The sequence below is a fragment of the Actinia tenebrosa genome, unplaced genomic scaffold (genome assembly GCF_029948245.1).
Source record: "Actinia tenebrosa isolate PJP-AT-01 unplaced genomic scaffold, QUT_ActTen_1.0 PGA_scaffold17__23_contigs__length_9995812, whole genome shotgun sequence".
Lineage (NCBI taxonomy): Eukaryota > Metazoa > Cnidaria > Anthozoa > Actiniaria > Actiniidae > Actinia > Actinia tenebrosa.
The window spans coordinates 9,078,121-9,098,680 of NW_028292577.1; the positions used below are offsets into that span (position 1 = coordinate 9,078,121).

At 36.7% G+C, this 20,560-nt stretch overlaps 6 protein-coding genes across 7 annotated transcripts in view; 2 read left to right on the forward strand and 4 right to left on the reverse strand.

The window, feature by feature from the left end:
* Positions 1–2,922, reverse strand: part of LOC116298886 (uncharacterized) — a 12,792-nt gene extending 9,870 nt beyond the window's left edge. For both annotated transcript variants that reach the window (XM_031707465.2, XM_089031745.1), the window contains exon 1: positions 2,774–2,922. In XM_031707465.2, the coding sequence (XP_031563325.1) occupies positions 2,774–2,803 (30 nt within the window). In that variant the 5' untranslated portion in view covers positions 2,804–2,922. The remainder of the gene's footprint in view (positions 1–2,773) is intronic.
* On the forward strand, positions 195–9,195 carry LOC116298888 (uncharacterized). Its single transcript, XM_031707467.2, has 7 exons — positions 195–1,094; positions 4,358–4,452; positions 4,744–4,900; positions 6,025–6,088; positions 6,807–7,072; positions 7,538–7,691; positions 8,312–9,195. Exons 1-7 carry the CDS (start codon positions 555–557, stop codon positions 8,572–8,574), a joined length of 1,539 nt encoding a protein of 512 aa, XP_031563327.2. The 5' UTR covers positions 195–554; the 3' UTR covers positions 8,575–9,195.
* Positions 7,063–12,058, reverse strand: LOC116298887 (tetratricopeptide repeat protein 28). Its single transcript, XM_031707466.2, has 2 exons — positions 10,438–12,058; positions 7,063–10,070 (listed from the first exon to the last, which is right to left on the reverse strand). The coding sequence occupies exon 1, from the start codon at positions 12,056–12,058 to the stop codon at positions 10,472–10,474; it is 1,587 nt and encodes a 528-aa protein (XP_031563326.1). The 3' UTR covers positions 7,063–10,070; positions 10,438–10,471.
* Positions 12,059–12,129: 71 nt separating this feature from the next.
* LOC116298889 (uncharacterized) lies at positions 12,130–13,853 on the reverse strand. The gene has a single exon (XM_031707469.2). It carries the CDS (start codon positions 13,615–13,617, stop codon positions 12,133–12,135), a length of 1,485 nt encoding a protein of 494 aa, XP_031563329.1. The 5' UTR covers positions 13,618–13,853; the 3' UTR covers positions 12,130–12,132.
* A 101-nt stretch (positions 13,854–13,954) lies between these two features.
* LOC116298879 (uncharacterized) lies at positions 13,955–17,312 on the forward strand. The gene is made up of 8 exons (XM_031707457.2): positions 13,955–14,231; positions 14,318–14,401; positions 14,670–14,758; positions 15,154–15,336; positions 15,470–15,607; positions 16,019–16,074; positions 16,210–16,346; positions 16,945–17,312. The coding sequence occupies exons 1-8, from the start codon at positions 13,955–13,957 to the stop codon at positions 17,205–17,207; spliced, it is 1,227 nt and encodes a 408-aa protein (XP_031563317.1). The 3' UTR covers positions 17,208–17,312.
* An 850-nt stretch (positions 17,313–18,162) lies between these two features.
* Positions 18,163–20,437, reverse strand: LOC116298880 (small ribosomal subunit protein uS4). The gene is made up of 3 exons (XM_031707458.2): positions 19,994–20,437; positions 18,636–18,816; positions 18,163–18,255 (listed from the first exon to the last, which is right to left on the reverse strand). The coding sequence occupies exons 1-2, from the start codon at positions 20,389–20,391 to the stop codon at positions 18,636–18,638; spliced, it is 579 nt and encodes a 192-aa protein (XP_031563318.1). The 5' UTR covers positions 20,392–20,437; the 3' UTR covers positions 18,163–18,255.
* Between the last annotated feature and the right edge of the window lie 123 nt (positions 20,438–20,560).

A 20,560-nucleotide genomic window follows, 5' to 3' on the forward strand; every position in this document is an offset into this window, starting at 1 on the left:
AATCCTATCTTTTTTGAAGTGTAAAGTGTCAAACGTCGTACTAAAAAAGGAGTAATTTTGTTCCATGTTGATTTTTGTATTGACACAAAAAATTACAAATTTCCGTTGAAATTCCAATCATAATATTTTGATTGGACTGAATATATTATATCGATCTCAAAGATAATTTCTCTTTTAACTTCTCCGCCATTTAAGAACACAAGAGTGGGAAAAGAAGTCAAAATTCGGCAATTCAAAATTTTTTCTCGAAAGATATATCCTTGATCGGTGATGTCAAGAGAAGTTCTCCATAACATTTGAACTGTGAAATAACCGAGATATCAGATTTACAAGAAGTTTTAAATCAGCTTTTCAAATGTCGAAATGGAACTTTTGGAAGAAGTGTGAAAAACTAACGATTAGCGGACACAACTAAATATACTAGGAACATTGCAGAAAATTGATGGCCGACTGCAAAATACAAATGCTAGAACCGTAAACCTTTTGTTTCGAAATGAATTGGTCGAAAAATAGAGAGTTTGAAGATAACTCAGAAATTCTGGCTGTCAAAGATAATGTTGATGATTAGAACAAAGGCCAAGGCTTGGAAATCAAACTTTTTATCGTCGCTTTATTCGCAGATTCTGTTGCTGCTATGCTCTGGCTGTGTAAATGGAAATTTAAATCACTCTTATGCGATGGATGAAGCTTGTCTAACAGGGAAAATGATTCATGTCAGATACGTTGATAATGCACCGTATATATTTAAAAGAAACGACGAAATGAAAGGAATACTCTTGGAAATATTCGAAAAAGGAGTTCAATTCTGCTGTAAAGATGGAGTTCAAATCTCGTACAATTTATCTACGTCGAATAATATTTTGGAATTGAGAACGAAACACGTCGGCTTTTTGCCATTAAGTAGAGCTTCACAAATTATATCCTCGATTCATGGCTTGCCTTTCGTAAGCCTAATCGAATCTCCGGGCTTCGCTGTAGTATCTGTAAAGAGCGTTCCCGGAGAGGATCTCCTCATGGCTATCCTGGATTCATGGCCAATTTTGGTATTCATAATTACTACGATCAGTCTCAGTGGAATTTGTATCTGGGTACTCGTAAGTATTGTCTAAATGTAGTATGTATTTATATATATGTTTTTCTTTATTCGTGGTGTAATAACTGTATTTGATTTCTTAATACACGTAGGAGTTACGATAACAAGTTTAATAAGCGCCACCATCGAAAACACCTTTTTTCTGTTTGGTTTTCTTGCTTCAGGTCAAAAAACGTTCAACTTCAGAAAACCATAAAATCGAATTAAATAAATAAATAAAAAGGAAAATTGAGGCTAAAATTTCAAAGTAAGATCCTAATTCCAATAATTCTCTATCATGTGCTTGTTAACTAGGAAATGTTTTTTATAAGAAATATTATTAGTTACATTTTGCTCCCATAAAAATAACATAACTTAAAATAACATAATAGCATACGAACGAGAGTTTTAAGATTGGTTTTGACATTACTTAAACCTTTTGGATTTAATTCTCCACACATCCGTACATTTCAGCCAAATTTAATTACTTAATAACAATGACTAGAGCGCCAAATGAAAGAGCGAAAAATCTATCAATTTATCTTATCACAATCAGTTAAATACTTAAAAAAAGAATCACGAAATAACTTTTAGAGTTTTGCAGTCTTCAAACCAACTTTTTGTGTGAGTTTCTTGACTTATGATTCAAACTGACAAAAATATCTATAGATTTTTCAATGAACTGCTTCCAATATTGTACCTTTGGTAAAGATTTTAAAATTTCATGATCATGAAGATAGTAATCACTCGAACACAAAACCACAAAAGAAAAAAAAAAATCAACTAAATATATTGTATCTGACTTGAAGTTAGTAGAATGACATTGAATGTACAATCACTAATATTCAACATTTCCGTTGGGTTGTGTGGGTACGCTTTTGAGAGTTATTTTTAGAAACACATCAGTGACTTATATTTTGAAAACCCTTTTGTTCTTTTTGTGTCCATTCGCTACTAAATGAAATCTATAGACGGAATGACATTCATCTTGTATTCTCATTAGTTCAGGAAAGATAGATTTTTAAAGATAGGTACTGATCGATGATAAATATCAATTACTTATTTATTTTTTGACGGCGACAGTAGTACAGTAAGGAAAAGAAGAAATAAAAAAGAGAAAAAGTGAGGAATGACGGAAGAAGGTGGAAAAGAATGTATGAATGAATAAAGGAAAGATTGATCGAAGGAAATAAAGAAAGAAACTGCCAAAGGAAGACAAACAGAAATAAAGAAGAATTGGAAGAAAGAAAGAAAAATCAATTGAAGAAGGAAAGTAGTGATTCCTAATTCTACTCGATTATCGGATTCAAACACTATTTTTTGACGATTCGATAATGCAAACCACTGCAAAGTACAGTATAACCATGGTAAAAAAAGTATGCCTCATCCACTGTTTCGTCTTCTTTTAGTTCAAGTGTCATCCTCCTTAGTAGTATTTCTTTGTTCATCAGTGATAACTACACTCCCAGTTTCCTTTTCGGTACCTTTTTAGGTCATTCTACTTTTTCGCTATTGTCTTCATATTCTCAAAGAAGTATTAAAATTTAAACACGTAAAGATATTTTGAAAAGAATTTGGTAGATACGAAACGTCATTAGGGTTAAGGTCTATTGCTCCTCAATGACTCTAAAATTTATAATTAAAGGACAACCTAAGCCACTAGAACTAATATCTAGTATATAATAACAGTATATACTGTACCGCATTGTAAAAAGACGAAAAAGGCGTCATGATGTTTTGCACTGAATTCCTGTGACATCACATAAAGCTGTTCTTGACCAATGAACAGCAATTGCTGCAGAAAGACTACATGACTTATTCCGAACAGAGCAGTTGCATCTTACGGTGCGCTGTGGTTCGCTATGTAAAGGTACAGAATCGATGTTAAATTACGTGTTTCCTGTAGAAGAATATGAGGCACGTTCGTACTGTGCCTTAATAAGCCTGAAGCGAGATGACGCTTTACCCCTGACTCTATACCATAATAGTTTTTAAAATTCTTTCATATTAAAATTTTTGATTCCTTAGAAAATTCAGGAACAATAGTCATCATTAAAGAACAAAAGCAATGTGAAAAGGATTATGGTCTAGAGACGGGGGTAAAACGTCATCTCGCTTCAGGCTTATTAGTCTTTCGAAATGTGTCTAAGTTTAGCCGTGAAGCACCTTTACGTTCATGTTAAAAAAATGGTTTCCTGTTACGAACACCTAAACTAACAACCAAAAATTGAATACCATTAACTGTCTTTTTTCACTTTGTTTTCTTAAGTGCGACCTGACAAGTTTACGAAATTTTGCTATTTTTGAGAATGAATGTGTAATAAATCAAACACTTACTTCCTAACGAACACTTTTTCTCCACATTTCTTTCTTTCATGATTTTTCAACTTGTACAAATATTTATCTTAAGATGTCATTCCTGGTTTTGTCATAAAGACGAATGAAAACCATGCTGAATAGGAAAAGATTGATTTAAGCCGGATACACTCAAATATTGATGTGAAGCGTAACTCGAAAATCTATATGGTCGCACCTTTTTAAACCGATTAGATTGTCTTTTAACAAGACAGTGATCAGTATTGGGCTTAGCACACTTAATGTGACGGCCAGCACTCGAAGCGAAGACGCAAATTTGCCTCCCGTGAAAATTAGATAAACCTAACAGCACCGTTACGACGACAGCACGACAATATTGACCGCGTAAAAAGTTAAGGCCCTGTTACACGTTGAATCTTTTGGCTGAAACTTGTGTGCATCGGCGTTGAGAGACAAATTTCACGGGGGTGTTACACGACGCAATTTAGGATAGGTGAAACTTTCTGCCTGAGAACGTTTCACGAAGAAGTAGAACTGCTTTCCACTCGTACAACCGCGAAACTTGTGCCGGGAACAAGTTTTAGGACGAAATAAGCCTGAAGCGAGATGACGTTTTACCCCCGTCTCTAGACCATAATCCTTTTCACGCTGCTTTTGTTCTTTAATTATGTGACTATTGTTCCTGTATTCTCTAAGGAATCAAAAATTCTAATATTAAAGAATTTCAAAAACTATTATGGTACAGAGTCGGGGGTAAAACGTCATCTCGCTTCAGGCTTATTGTGTTGTGTAACACCCCGTGAAACTTGACTCGCAAGATAGTTGTACGTAAGCTACAGCTAAAAGTTTCAGCTAAAAGCTTCAACAGGGCCATTATCTAGTTACTTTAGTCAGAAAAAATCGCATTTCTTGTGATACCAGTAATTATTAACCCAATAATAAATCTTTCTTTCTCATTGGCTTTTTCAGGACTTCCACGTCAATCCAAAGCATTTTCCCGCGTTTTTCCCCCTTGGAGTATGCGAGGGATTTTGGTGGGCGGCTGTCACCATGACAACAGTAGGGTAAGTGCACTGCCACTTTAAATAATCTTAATTATCTATACATAAGATAATGATGATAATAGAAATATGTTATATATATAATCATCATCATGATCTATATAATACATAATGATCATGGACGAGATAATGACAATGACGATGATAACGATGCGAGTTGGGGTGATGTCAGGCTCTCAGCATGAGATAATCTGATATTTTACACATATATTGTCAGAGCATGGAGATGTCATGCAATGCGCGTTTAAGAATAAAATTATTATCGTTAAATTATTATTATATATGTTATTTAAGGTACGGCGACAAGGTGCCAAAGAGTGTAGGTGGACGTTTATTTGCAGTAGTGTGGATAAGTGCAGGGTTAGTTATCCTCGCGATGTTTATGGGAATCGTCACAGCCTCGTTGACATCAAGTGGTATAGGACAAATCAATCATCTTTATGGTTTAGAGGTAAGATGAAAAAAGTCAATGAAAATATAACCCACACCTCTCTCCGTTGTGACTCGCTATTCTTGGGGTGCAGTTACGTCATAGCCGCCATGTTGGTTGAGGATAACAAAGAATTCCCTCGTTATTTGGGGAAATTTAATAACTAATTTCCCTCGTGCCACTTGTGGTATTACTTACATTTATAAGTATTTTGAGTCACGTGGTTGAACCCCAAGAATTGGTGTCGCGATGATCTGGGACCGACAATAATAATGGCGAGGAGGGAAACTAACCAAAATGTCTTAGGTGTAAAAAATTAAATGAAAGCAGCGCACGCGCCAAAATATAAACAAAGCTGTATACAGTAAGTAAGCGTACTCCGGCCGTCTTTCATGTGCGCATCGATAAAATTGGTCCAGAAAGCTCTTTAGACGAATTGACTCCAATAAGAAGTCCTTTGCGTGAGAATTGATTCACTAATGAGCCAGGATGCATTTCGTTTTGACTCATTAGCATCATTGCCACGTGCAGTAAAAAAGGGTTGCAAACTATTTTATTTATTCAAATAAAGTCGGCCCTAAAGTCGAGAATAAGAGTCCATGCAATTACTTATCGCATTGTTTGAAAGCACATTGGAAAGGATAACAACATGCTAGCTAGCCATGGCAGCCATCTTGAAATAAAACTTGTAAATAAACATAAAGTTGGTTATGTTTTGGAATATCTATAAAGCATATCCTTTGAGAGTCAAACGATTATAAAATGTATGACTTTTTAAGCCATGAATTCAAACCATGCATGAGTTCTTTCTATATGTTTAACGCAGTAAATAAACACGAATTTGGTCAAGTTTTGAAAGAACAATATCTATGAACCATATACTTTGATGACACGATAGTCGAGGCACACTTTACGTAATTCAATAGAAACAACAAAAGACCCCAATTATACAAGAGAACCAAACTAACAAAGAATACAATAGGTTTATATTACATGCAAAAGACTAAAAATATTTAACTTTTTATGACATCTTCAAACAAGGCATATGTTTTATAACACAAAAATTATCTTACCTGGTAAACCGGACTACTCGAACATCCTCGATATTCTCATCCTAACAGTTAAGCTTCTACATAAATCCCCAGGTTTCTGCCATCAATGGGTCAGCTGAATATCAGTTTGCTATCCTCCAGAGTGCTTATGTACAAGGTAAGTGTAGATGGACTTCCTTTATGTTTGTGTGTATTAGTCGTTCCGAGGATGAGAAAAAAACTGGGTCGAGTTTGCATTACAGTGAATTGTGGGACTCGTGAGTATGGCGTCATACCCATAATGCACTGTAATGCAAACTCGACCCAGTTTTTTTCTCATCCTCGGAACGACTAATACAACCAAACATTACAAACGCTACATTTTTTGACTTGCAGAAGTACGTATCATTCCCTTGGGAATAAATTTGCTTGTTCGTTTTATTCTTCTCCTTGGTTAATAAAGAAACAATAATGAAGAGAATGACGCGTGGGGTGAAATTCGAAAGCGTAGTGGAACTCTATAACGGCTATTTATTGGTAAAATGTAAAAAGTATGTGTAGAATGCCTTTCTTCCCGCTTATCCGGCTCCAATTTTCGTGCAAATCCAAACGAATCCTAAAACACTCTTCTTTGCTGAGTCTGTAGGAAAAGTGGGAATGCTCGCAGTCTAAGTATGTGCAGTCTCAAGTAGATTGTTTACTTGGTGCAAAGCGACGAATTTAACACCATTTTTTATGAAGATTGGTAATAAAAATAAATTAAAAGTTAAAATCCGAACAAATGTGACTACACTCATGAAATAACGAGATAAACATGGCTCTTTCCTACCTCCCCTCCCTCTCACAGTTGTCACCTGACTGATATTTAATATTCTCTGATTCTCTGTGATTCGTAGCTCAAGATTCCTACACTTCTGTATATTCCAGTATTGCGTCTGGTAAACCAAAGCTCGCGCTCGTGGATCTTTACGCAACTACTCAACACCAAAACTTCTTTTCCCGCCATAACTTACGAGTTTCCATGGTGATCGAACAGGAATTGTCTTACGGTTTGGTCTTACCACAGGGAACCCAAAATTTACACCAATGTTTGCGAGAATATAAAGAGGCCTATCAGTTTCAAAGCTATTCCTATATTCAAAAATATCTAACTAAACATAAGGTATTTATTATTAGCCATGATTCATCTTATACCTGTGAATAGAACCTTTCAGGCTTACAAATTCAAATTCAAATTCATTCAGGCTCAGAATTCAAGTAATTCTCTTGTTAATTATTTTTTTCTTATATATATCTTTACATATTCACTTTTCTTGAGCATCATTTCTTTCTTTACCACCACTACTTGCGAAAATAAAGACATTAATAACAACAACATATCTCGAGCAAAGTTTCTACGTTTTAAGAAGCTTGATTTGGGAGATGTAGTATACACCTCTTGTAGCACTTTGGAATGTAGCTCAATCTGGGGGACAAATCAATAGGTTCCAATTCTCAGGATATTGTATGGAATGCTTCTTTTTGTCCTCCAGATCGAGATGCTTTGACGTCACATGCAAGGGGTCTATTGACTAGTATTACTCATGAAATAAAGAGAAATTTACTGACGAGACAATTGATTTTTTAGATTCCAGATATCAGTGATGGTACAGAATATTTCCATGGTATTTTTGGATACTCCGTCTACGCAATGACCGGGGTCTTTATTTTGATATTAGCGGTAGGATTCTGGTGGCAATATTATTGGTTAAAGAGACGAGGCGAGTGGAAGGAAGAGAATGGTTAGTATTATTTCCAAGATAGCGTCTTTTTTGTCGCATAAAACATTCACACAATGCACTGCAATGCCAACTCGACCCAGTTTTCCCCTCAACCTCGGAAATTGCCAATAAGGCCATTGTAGCACGTGTCTTCCTCTGCAATTCATGGTGCGCGCAACGTTACAGACTGAACTGAGTTGATTAGAGATCTACGTCTGAGACGTTCCGTGCAATAAGTTTAATCGTGCGAGCAAAAACTGCGACGTTGCTGGCAATGCCATGAATTTTTTAGCCACTGAAATGCAAATGTCTCATGTAGTGTGGCTATAGCTAGTATTGTGGACTTTTATGATGCAAGGAGAGTTGCTACGTGTGACATAACTCGAAAACTCAATCACGCAAAGGTTGACACATCTTTCAAGTTTTCAAATTTTTTTCTAGAGGAAACTACGGAATTTGAGGAATTTAACCCAGGTCATTTATGAGGAGTTAGTAAAAGGAAATCTAGGGAGCGGGTGTGAGTTTCTCTAAGGCTTGAAAAGAGAACGCGTGATCTAGAAAACGTGTTGTCCGTAAAAGGGAGGATATCGTATATGCACTCTATGGACGACAATAACAAATCCTGAATAATTTTTTTGCAGAAGACATTGATATGACAGAACTAGAATTATCCACAATGGGTCCCTACCATTGCTCAAAAACACAGCATATACCTCAAGTGTGCAATAGCTCTACGGTAAACCACTGGTCCAGTTACATGATGGCTCAACAAAGCACACAGATACAAGGACTGATAGATGAATACATGTCTTATGAAGGAAACTGGACGAGACGATTTGAATCCCTCCAGACAAAACACAGAAGAGAACAAGTTGAAATATTTAACTTAGATAGAAATGGATGAGAGGTTTAAAGGAGAACTAAGGCCTAGGACAAACGTCCAACTTTCCATGCACCGAACTCATTAAAAACAATGGATATCAGGTGATAATGAGGCGGCATTCTTTGATGCAATTAAGTTCGGTGCATGGAAAGTTCGACGTTTGCCCTAGGCCTAACAAAAAGAGAAAATCTTATTTTTGGATTATAGCAATAATAACGTAAGGGTGCCTTTAGTTATTAGACGAGGGTTGATTGTTGTCAATGGTCAATTTAGGAAGAAATTTTTCAAAGGTTTAGTTATGCTATATGTTTACCGTGAAATCCAGGTTAGAAGCCCTAGGTTATATGTATTAGGGTCTTTTGAAGGCACGAGGAAAATGAGTTTGGGAAGAAGAGGAAACTTTTACGACTGACTTACTTTTATTTTCCCAGTGAATCTCTTGCGTTGCATCAACAAAATAAATACGTGATTACAGAGGCGGACGTATAAGTTGGGGAGGGGGAGGTGGAGGGGAGAATAAAACTGGAAGGATATTTACATTAGCAGACTAGTTGTACGTTGGCTTATAACCGGGATTTTACGGTATTCAAGTATGAATCTTTTTCATCTATGTTGAATGAAAGGCAGACTGCAGACATGGTTGTTATTTGTGTTGTCTTATGTTGGCTTATGGTTAATATTTGACCAAGGGAGAAATAGTAGCTAGTCTAGGATCGCCAGGGTAAGGTGCTAGTGTTGATGACCGCACCAATCCCCCTGGTTTAATCAATGAAAGCCACCAAGATATCGTTCCTGAGTACGTGGAGGCTTAAAATATTTTCTTCTAAATTATCGAATGAAACTATAATCATAAAGTATATTCTTCTAAAATTAGCAATATAAATGATTCAATTTTTGATAATTTGAATTGCATGCTTTCATAAGTTTGATTTGTGATTGGCTAAAAGATTATGTTTCTGACCAATCAGGGTATACGATTTGACATTGCTGGTGCTTTTCATATTATATGAACCATATTTTAAGTTTTATTTTATCACCAATTACTCTATCATGTATAAATTACACACTACATCGTTATAATTATTTACTTTGCAATTATATCAATTTTGGTTAATGATTCACCAATTATAACTCCCTAATCTTACAGTGAGAGCACTCGAATCGTGTCAACACTTCGAGTTTTTCGTCACTTTTTCTAAAAGGCATACTGTAAATCATCCCTTGTCAATCGATTGGAAATAAGACTTATTTTGATCACTCGGTGTATTTTTAACTTTAGTGGGTTTGAAAGAGTAGAAAATTCAGGAATGAACCTGAACAAAAACTCGAAGTGCTGAATATATATTCGTAAACATATCATACGTTATACATACAATTAATTTCATATTAGCTGGAAATGCATTGATTTATGAAACATCATATCGTGTCCATAGATACTTAACTGTGCGGTTGATACAGGACCCGGAAGCTAGAATGAGCCCAGTGCTAGTGCTGGCACGAGTCTTTAGCTTTCCTCCCTGAAAGGGACATAAAAAAGATTTATCCCTAGGGTTAGTGGAATGAAAAATCCTGGCGCTAGCACAACTTAATCGTGGGTAAATATTTCCTGATGACAATTTTTGGCCAAAAATTCACCATCATTATCATCATCATCATCATATTTTCCCTTTAGGCGCGTTCCTGGCTTTAGGGCGCTTCTGTCTGCATGGATATGGCTGGGAATCATCATTTCCAGTACCGAAGACTCAAAGAGAAAAAAATTCCTCATTTTTTTACGGCTAGTGGATATACTTGTGGAAATACAAAAATTCCTATAAAGTTATATATTTTTAGTATGTAAATGAGAAACGCTCTAACAAATAATCTGGAGCATGAGTTACATACTTTGGTTCTGTGATCTTGCTTCTCTACCATTTTACTACTTTTGGAAGTTGATGGTGACATCATCGCCAATCAGAAAGAAAGGTGCCCAGTGTTTTGGTTCTTCGTAGTCTTTGTCTTCTCTCACATCTTTCATGGCTTGCTGCAGACTTTTACTAGCACTTTTTCCCATCTTTAAACAGGTATAAAAGCTCACCATGAAGACAAGAGTGGCTTCGTCGTCAATGCCCCACAATGAAGCCACTACAGCACGAGCCCCTGCAGCGAGAAACCCTCGACTGATACCCACAATTCCTTCTGCTTTGATTTCCCCTCGTCCACTATGACAACAGCTCAGGACAACCAGTTGTGCTCTGATACGAGTTTCTTGTACTTCTTGCATGGTCAACAAGTATTTCTCTTCTTCTGGGATCTTCCTTGCTCCAGTTAAGGTGCCTGGTGCAAGTACAATTTCTCCTTTCGTGCTTCCATGAGCTGCAATGTGGATAACAGCAACTCCTTCATGTAATCTTTGCTTGATGAAATCTTTAGTTGCTTGTGCTCCTAATAGTGGCTCAACACCTAGAATGTTACCGATGACTGTAGCCTCACGTCGTGCTTCTGGTAAAGGCGAAAAAGTTATTTCTTGCCCTTGAAACATTACAGCTCCCGATTCTGGAGCTCCAACTACGAGGGCGCCAGTTTTGCTGTGGTAATCTGATGGGCATTCTTGTAAAGATTTCAACGTTTTCAATGAAGGAACCAGGCGAATACGCTTCATTTCGGACAGGAAAAGACCCGTTTCTGGATCTCGTAATGCTGCGAACGGCACCATGTGCAGAGGTCCATCGGGAACTATAACCACATCTTCGTGTGCAAGGTTCTGCATCACAGGAGCTATCAATTTACTGTAAAGGATTTCGAGTGGATTTGTATTACCTTCAAAATTTTTCTCTCTGTTTGGTGCCATTTCGCGCTCGTTTTGGTCAGGTGCACTGTTGTCCCCCTCTTTTTGGCCATCACCTCTGACTAAACAGTCATCACTCTTAATCAGCTGCACACTTTCAGGCAAGTGATCTAGTGATCTATCCTCGCACCTCAGGACGCTTCTGACATTTATGGCATCGTATGCTGCAAACACAACTTGAGGAATAATTTCACTCTCGTTATTACCTTGTGATATTGGTAGTTGCCTATATTCAAATCCTTGTGGATCCACTGCAAGAAAAAATGGTGGCTTTTGACGAGCCAAAACCCAAACAGCCACGGTATGGAATAATTGTAGTGCGAAATACAGAACACAAAATTCATTTTTTCTTGCATGAAAAACGGAGTCAACTTCGGCGTACGTTTGGATGACATTGTTGCCATATTGTGGAAATTTACTGTATTTCGTTTCCAATAAATCACTTAGAGCTCGAGCCCTGCCACGATCAGAGACAACAAGAGCTTTGTCAATCTCTCCTGTTTCAATCAGTACATGTGTTAGGAGTTTGTAAATTTCAATGAAAGTATCCATTATTGATATCTTGAAGTTGTCGCGATCATGCAAAATATACTCATCAAAAATACACTCACAGCAATGGAGAGACTGTTCAAGATACTTTATGCATCTTTTGATGAACATATCATGGACACAATGCATTTCTTTAAAGCCGGCTGTTTGAAGATACAAACAACCCAAATTATGGCAAGCTGATAGTTCGGCATGCTTGTTTCCTAAGATGATACAGCAAGTCTTAACGCTTTCTCATAATGATCAAAAGCCTTCGTGTGTTCCTTGCATTTTTGATATAAGTAACCAAGGTGAAAGTATGCATTCATTTCAATTTTCTTGCTGCCTATCTCTTTGGCAATTACTAGTGATCTTTCGAAGCATTTCAGTGCTTCGTTGTCCATGTCTTGCATTAAGTAAGCACGCCCCATATTCTTGACAGAGTAACCTTCTCCTTTCTTATCACGTATCTCTTGTGTTATGTTCAAGGATTTTTTAGAACAATTCATGGCTTCTTGGCATTTACCTTGCTCTGTATAAACATCGCTCAGTCGTATGTAGGCACTCGCTTCCCCTTTTCTGTCCCCTCTGTTCTGACAGAGGCTTAAGCCCATTTGAAAATACTTTAATGCATTATCACTGTTACCTACATTTTGATAGAGGTTTCCTATGTTACCATAAGTTACTTGAAGTCTTACTACGAGCCCTGTCTCTCTCAGAAGATCCAAAACCCTTTCATAGCATTGGAGAGTTTCATGGAATTTGCCCAATTCAATGTAAATCACTCCTAACTTTTCACGGGAAACCAATTCATGCTCTTTGTTCCCCGTCTCTCTGGCAATGCTTAATGCCTCAAAAACTGCTCCTTTTTTTTCATAAACCAAACCTTTGCTGCTTTTGACTCCAAGTTCTTTGGCTATGCTAACGACCTTTTTTAGATAGCCCAAAGCCTCATCGTGTCTTCCAAGAGAAGAGAAAGTTTCTGCAATTCCCAAGTACATTCTTATCTCAACGTCTTTACTGTTTGTCTCCAAAGCAATTTTCAAACATTCGTTAAAGTATGCTATGGATTCAAAATCACTTACTGACTGACTGCAGGTTCCTAAGTTGCCATAAGCAACTGATTGGATTTTTTTATCGCCTGTCTTTATGGAAATGGTAAGAAATTTCTCAAAATGTTTGATCGCCTCGAAATTCTTTTCCATAGAAAGATAGACAGCTCCCAAATTCCGATGCCCATAATTGATTCTCTCCTTGCAATCCATCGTCTCTATGAGGACCAGTTGCTTTGTGTAGTACTTGATTGCTTCGTCAACTTTGCCTAAAGACTTGTAGGCTTTTCCTAGATCCCCGTACAATGATGCTTCCCTTTTAGCGTCATTGTTATCTTTGACTAAGTGAAGAAGCTTCTCATAATATCTAATAGCCATGTCGTGCTTTCCAGACAAGTGGTAAATCATACTTAAGCACTCATAAACACATTTTTCTATTTCTTTATAAATCATTATTGAAATCACTGAAAGATACAATTTTCCAAAAGAGATGTTTACCATCGCCTGAGTAGAGCAGGTGTCCGCAATGTATTCAGCTATGACCAAACTCTCTTCATTAAGAAGACGAATCAATTGTTGGTTTGTCAAGTTCAGGTACCCCTTTAGTGCACATCTTATACAGAACGGAATAAAAAGCATAAGCTTCCAGTCTTTCATGATTAGACGTAAAGACCAAGATTAGCTATATAGTGCTTTTCCGTTTGGCAGTAAATATTTTCCAAGTAGCCTTGAACAGAAGCTCGAAGATTAATACTAACCAGATGTCCCTTTTCTACAGACTACGGGTCCATCCAAGTCTACAATAACTAAATATACATTATGGAAACCTGGTTTTGATTTTCGAAAGAGATAGTTGATATATCTGATTCTTTCTCAAAAAGCAATTAGGGAAATTTCCCTCTTCTAGATTCTACGTAAACACAGTTACCCAGATCACTGATGATACTTGATCACCCTCCGTCGTCACGCGGAACGCCTGCTTTGAATTGACTTAATGGCGCAAAGAATTTTACAGACCTCTTTTAAGAAGATAATATTTATACCACTAGCACTAAACATCATTCAAAATTGTCGCTCATCTAATTCTCTCATCACTAAAGCTTTCTCATTGTATAGTAGTGGCATCAAAGGTACTATGGAACAGGAGAAAGGTATTCATGTTATTGATGTGAGGAGTGATACTGTTACGAAACCAACTCCAGAGATGAGACAAGTTATGGCTAATGCTGAGGTCGGTGATGATGTATTTGGTGAAGACCCTTCAATCAATAGTAAGTTTGAACAACAAACAATGAATGTGTATATATAATAATGTAAAAAATGCTCAATGATTAACTACATGGTTTATTTTATGTAGGTCTTCAGGAAAAATCTGCAAAGCTGCTTGGAAAAGAGGCTGGTTTGTTTGTTCCCTCAGGATCCATGGGAAATATTATTTCCAGTATGTATAGAAATCAAAAATACCATTAATAATATTTGTTACCATATTTGTAACTGCACTGATGAAGAGTGGGGGTTAAAAGTACAATTTCAGCTACCTGCAGGGATGGCAGAGCGAGGGGGGCAAGGAGGAAGGTTACACTATCCCCCCTTTTATGAGAATGACATGCAGACCTGAAAGACCAGCTATTAGCTGATGAAGGAATGCTGATGTTAAATAAGTGCTATTAAATTACATTTATTGTATTAGGAATTTTTTCCCTTTTCAGTCATGGCACATTGTCCTCATCGTGGTGATGAAATTTTAGTTGGAGATAAGTCTCACATATGTATTTGGGAGCAGGGCTCCTGTTCTCAGGTAATATTATACTAGTAAGCATAAGTCTTAGACTAAGAGTGTAAGGGGGCAAAATATCCAAAAATTATCCATACCCCCCTCATGGAGAAATTTTTTAAAGACACTCTACTCCCCGGAAATTCCAATTTTCTTCCATACAAACTCTGTAATTTTTGTTCTTTCTCTGACCCCCCTACTCTTCAGAAATTCCAAATTCCTCTGTGGGGTGGGTAGGGATGATTTCTGGAACTACACAATTAGCAAAACCAGGAGAGGATTTACCGTCACCTTTCCCTAGCTTTGAAGTCTGTGTATTTAGCAATGGTACACTTTTCATATTACCCCTAATTTTCATTACATAATATATGAACTTCTTAAATATATATATTTATATATATGATTGTAATCCACTTTAGATAGCAGGAGTGCATTCCAGGCAAATTTACACCCATCCCAATGGAGAATTGGACCTTGAAGACATGAAAAGCAAGATATATGATGGACAGGATGATCACTTCACTCACACAAAATTGATCTGCCTGGAGCAGACTCACAATTACTCAGGAGGTTCAGTTCTTTCCCTTCCATATTTAGAGAAGGTAATGATTGACAGCTGAAACTCCACCCACTTTCAAATTATTTATCCCTAACACCATCAATGATGCACCTATAAGAGTTTGAGTGCATTGATCCTTATTATTTAAAAATCATGTATACATGTATTAAATCCAGGTGAAAGAGATTGCTACTGTTAATAACTTGTCACTTCACATGGATGGTGCAAGGCTTTTTAATGCTGTAGCAGCTCTTGGTGTCCCAGCAGCAGAAGTTACCAAGCATATGGACTCTGTCACATTCTGCCTGTCGAAGGTGATTCTTTGATATTTGTTACTCCCTGCAGGCTGTAGTAGTCACAGATTTCCCTCAAATAATATCTGGGCAACAGGGATAACTTCCATCTTACCACTATTTTCATTGCTATGAGATGATTGAGACAACATTTGCGACATGGGAATTAGGCAATAGTTTGTCATGAATCAAAGAATTTAAAGGTTCCGAATGATTTATTTGATTGACATTAGTCTGTTGCCTGATTTCTCTGTCCCTACTTTGGTCTTGATCAGCATGTAACAATGAATTAAAATAGTGTAAACACCAGACATGCATATCTTTACAAAACTTTGCCGACTTCCTCATGTATGAACAGTAATGTATAAACACACAAAAAAACAAATTTGGTGTGTTACCAATATTTTGACTCAAGTATCATTGGTAAAATAGGCTCTTGGCGCTCCTGTTGGATCAGTAATTGTTGGTTCCAAAGAGTTCATAGCGAGGTATTTTGCTTAATAAACTTATAGTGAATGAATTGTTATAATAATATTGGCTTCCAGCTCATGATTGTATAGGCCATACAACACAGCCACTTATGTTGTTAACATTACTTATATACTGGATGTCTTGTTTCACAGGTGCCACAGACACAGGAAAGCCCTAGGGGGAGGTATGAGGCAAGCAGGTATAATAGCTGCAGCTGGTATCTATGCACTTGATAATATTGCACCAAAGTTGGTGGAGGATCATACAAATACTAATAGGCTCGTTCAAGGTAAGGTATTTCACTTTTAAGGTTTAATGTGTGTGCAACCACTGATCCATGATAAATATAAAGAGGAAACTATATTCTTTCTAGGTTTACAAAAGTATTAGTCTTTAGTTGACAGTTTAACACAAATCATTCAGTCTTTAATATCACAGATGAATACCCCAAAGGTATACAATGGATTTTTTTGCATAAGAAAAAATTGGCTATTGTTCTGTCCCCAAGAACAATAGTGCAGCGCACTGATTCTAAAAATAACTTAAAGATTCTGACAAACATTGCATTCTGTTTAACCACTACAAGGATTATATGAACTGATTTTATTATTTTTACTTAAAGTTACAATAATAACCCATGTAAACTAAGATCAACTGTGATCGGCTGTGAAAATTATCTGCTGAAAGGGTAAACTTGTAAGTTTGTTTGTCCGAATTTCGCCTGTCTTCGTTTTTATGGCGTCACGGTTGTGCTGCGCTATTCCTTCAGGAATTCAATGTAAGGGGTCTATTGCATTTTCCAGAATGCCTTTTAGCACCAGCCTCTATGTTTTTAACCCCTCAATAATTTTACAATCAAGTGAAATCACTATCATCTTCATTTGCAGGGCTAATGAAATTGAAAGGCATTGATGTGGACCCCAAGGAAATACAATCAAACATGGTGTACTTGAATGTCACTCACGACAGCCTTACAGCTAATGACATTGTGCATGGAATGGGAACTTGTTCAGATAATGAACCACGAAAAGTCATTGTGAAACTTCTAGCCATTAGTGCCAGAAGAATAAGAATTGTATTCCATCACCAAGTACAAAGTAATGATGTAGAATTAATTATCAATAAGTTGAGATACATTTTGCAATCTTAAATTAACATTTTGCAATCTTGGAATCATGATTATTCTACTTTGAATTCATACTTTTTACAAAATGAAATGCAGACAATGTTTGAAATAAAAATACTAGAAACAAAATTTCAGATGATAATCCCAAGTACCGAACTAAATAATACTAAATATTGTGTTATTCCTCTTTTCTGTTCATGATGAGTCGGAGGTGATTGATCGTATGGCCAATACAACACAGACACAAATGTTGAAAACAATTTGTGAAATTCTGTGAATAATTCATAATTCCTTTGGGACATTTTGAATTCATATGCTAATTAGATACAGCCACTAGTGCTGTATCAGAACAGTATACATCCACCAGTGACATCTAATTAGCATTTTCAGCATAAGGTTGGTATCAGGTTTACACGATATTCATGTGACCTGATATCTAAAGCTGTATTGGCTTAGACCCTCATTAATTATTCATGAATTTTACAAACCAATTTTTATAAGTATGGGAATTTTCATAATTATTATGGATAACTAGAACAGTACCATTCAACTGGCTGTTGGCAATTTGACAAGCAAACCATATCTTGAATTTATAGCTAATGTGTCATGTAATTATGAGAATAGTTCTGTTTTATAGTTACGAGATTCTCATGTTTGTTCTTTACACTCTAATGCAAAGATTTATTTCTATCAGGGGGTCGTTTTTACTCCACTTTGAGATGCACAAATTCAAAGCAGCTTAATTGGCAGATGTTGAGTTCGTACATAGTGTGGGACAGTTTCATATTGTTTTGATCAACTGACCTAGCATGTGCAACGACAAAAAAAGATTTATTCTGGCTGTATGGAAGGTGGATAGCACTATCTGATGGAAAAATCCTTATCCAGTGGATACGTTGATGCTTAATTTAACTGTCAGATAGTCTTATCCACTCTTAGTAAAACTGGCCCAAATTTACACAGAAGACAATAGACTCTCAGCATTTCAATAATTTTACTTTTATTCTGCAAAGATTTTGAGTTGCATTTTTAAAACACTGCTCTTTTGATAGAAACAGGCTTTCATTCAGGTCTGATGGGTGTCCAACAACAACATGAAAGAGAAAAATAGAATAAAATGTCAGTTTAGTGCAGATAGATCTTCACAAATATTGCTTGATCAGCTCATAAAAATCTTTTGATCTTAATATCTGCTCCAAATGGTGGTCAAACACTGACCACTGAGTGGTATCAGGCAGAAAGAATTATCAAAACTCATGATTCAAGTGATGAACATTTGGCAATGCTGACATCAAATTAAACCCAACATTTTGATATATATATATATATATATATATTCGAGGATACACCTATTGGCACAGAATCTCAAGTTAAAGGAAATCACTTCAAAGAACACTTAAGATATTCTAAAGGTATAGTAAATTCATTTCATTCAGAGCATGCAAATCTTACCTAATCTTCGTCTTCCTCCTCCTCACCACCAGATCCACCTGACTTGTGCTTCTTGGCATTCTTTCTCTTTACACGACCAGGTCGTCCACCTCCATATGGAGAGTTGAGAGAGAAATCTATATGCTTCTGTGAATCCAGACGCACAATGAAGGATGGGACATTGACAAGTTGCTTGCGGACACTAATGAAATAGGGATATATTAATGATTTCTATACTACTGTAATACTCTCTAAAACCAGTAGAGTGGGAAGAGGGTGGTTATGGTCATGTTTCAAAGCATAAAAAAAACACAAGGGTACAGTTAAACAGATATTTTGTGAAGGATGTATTCAACAATATATTGAATTTAGTTAAACTTTAGTTCCAGGTATATGAATAGTTGGGAGAATCATGATCAGCTGCTGGCCCAGTTGAGAATGTTTAGGAACTGTGTTAAAAATCAGTGCATGTTAGCTGGTTAATGGACAATGTATGATCAGAATTGAAACTTGTCTGATCAAATCTTTACCATGCCAGTCACTGTGACCAGTAATCATGGACGGTCATTATTTCAAGGCCTGTTCCTGATATGGAGTCAGGTATAGCGATGATGAACATTTTTTTAATGTGAAGATATAACTAGCTAAAAACTAGTGTGAGCTGCGTCGGTGTTTCTAATGAAACAGTAATGATAAAAGGGTAAATTATACACCGTGAAAAGATGGAAAAACTTACTGACGTTTCGGACGCTAGTCCTTCATTGGAGTGAGAGAGTTTTTTAACGCCACATACCATCACCTTCAAGGTTGGTTTCCTCAAAGGACATAATTTGTTACCTGTGTTGTAAGACACCAACCTTGAAGACAACAGTGCTTGCAAATGGTCTTTAATTTAATACTAACTATAGATGAAATCTATGACAGACATTGCAGCTCAGCTAATTTGCTTGGATTGGTGGGGGGTGGGGGGGGGGGCATATAAATATCACAAATACGAAATTTAAAACTTGAAAAGTTGTAAATATTTAAGCAGTATTGAAACTTTATTGGAAAAACTATGCAATTATGGAGGACAAACTATCATTTCCTAACTGAAAAATTCTTTATACGGTTGAAAAAGAAACGACACTAAGAATCCTTGAACATTGAATAACTACAAATAAAAATATTCAAATAAGAAGATATGGTTGTATTTTATAGCTAGTTTTGATAAGCTAACATGTGTTTCATACCTGAGATTGACTTATTTTTTGGGCCCTAATTTTAGTGTAAATCTGTACTATAACAATAAGGGCTTCTTTAAAACCAAATAAAATTCGTATCAAATAATTTAATAGCACTTTTAGTTAAAATTTTCATAGTTGTACTACTGTACTTACCGAATGTGTCTTTGCCTAATCAAGACACGGGCATGGTGGATGGACTTAGCCAATCCAAGTTTGAACACTTGTGTCTGAAGCCTCCTTTCTAAGAAATCCTCGATACGAAGACCCAAAACGTAATCGAGCTTCATCCTGCTCTCATCAAGCACTCCAATACGTACAAGACGACGTAAAAGAGCGTTTCCTTCGAAGAGACGACGAGGGTCTTTCTCTTCTAAAGTAAGAAGCTCTCGAGCTGCCTTACGGATTTTAGCCAAGGACAGCTTCACACGCCATACTTCGCGCTTGTTTCGGAGTCCATACTCTCCAATGATCTTTAATTCTTGGTTCAGACGCTCTTTCTCGAAGGGCCGCCTTGGTGTACTGTAGGTTTTACTGCATACTGGTTGAGGCATCTTGTTCTTGGACCAAGATGGCGATCAAAAGGAAATAGCGAGACGACCGCAAGGCCTTTCTACACGTGGTGGAACACCATTACTACTAACCCCCCTCTTACAAGTACACAGGAAACCCAACATTTTTGCACACTGTTTGATCGAAAAATCTGTTTAAAAAATCGAAAAT

Bases quoted from the DNA above. Each gene is read 5' to 3' on its own strand.
- LOC116298880 (XM_031707458.2), bottom strand. From the start codon at position 20,391: ATGCCTCAACCAGTATGCAGTAAAACCTACAGTACACCAAGGCGGCCC. The intron at 18,817-19,993 runs GTAAGTACAGTA...CTATTTCATTAG, and splicing joins ATTAGGCAAAGACACATTCG to TGTCCGCAAGCAACTTGTCA.
- LOC116298887 (XM_031707466.2), bottom strand. From the start codon at position 12,058: ATGCATTGTGTCCATGATATGTTCATCAAAAGATGCATAAAGTATCTT.
- LOC116298889 (XM_031707469.2), bottom strand. From the start codon at position 13,617: ATGAAAGACTGGAAGCTTATGCTTTTTATTCCGTTCTGTATAAGATGT.
- LOC116298879 (XM_031707457.2), top strand. From the start codon at position 13,955: ATGGCGCAAAGAATTTTACAGACCTCTTTTAAGAAGATAATATTTATA. The intron at 16,075-16,209 runs GTATTTTGCTTA...CTTGTTTCACAG, and splicing joins TCCAAAGAGTTCATAGCGAG to GTGCCACAGACACAGGAAAG. The intron at 16,347-16,944 runs GTAAGGTATTTC...CTTCATTTGCAG, and splicing joins TACTAATAGGCTCGTTCAAG to GGCTAATGAAATTGAAAGGC.
- LOC116298888 (XM_031707467.2), top strand. From the start codon at position 555: ATGTTGATGATTAGAACAAAGGCCAAGGCTTGGAAATCAAACTTTTTA. The intron at 1,095-4,357 runs GTAAGTATTGTC...TGGCTTTTTCAG, and splicing joins GAATTTGTATCTGGGTACTC to GACTTCCACGTCAATCCAAA. The intron at 4,453-4,743 runs GTAAGTGCACTG...ATGTTATTTAAG, and splicing joins GTCACCATGACAACAGTAGG to GTACGGCGACAAGGTGCCAA.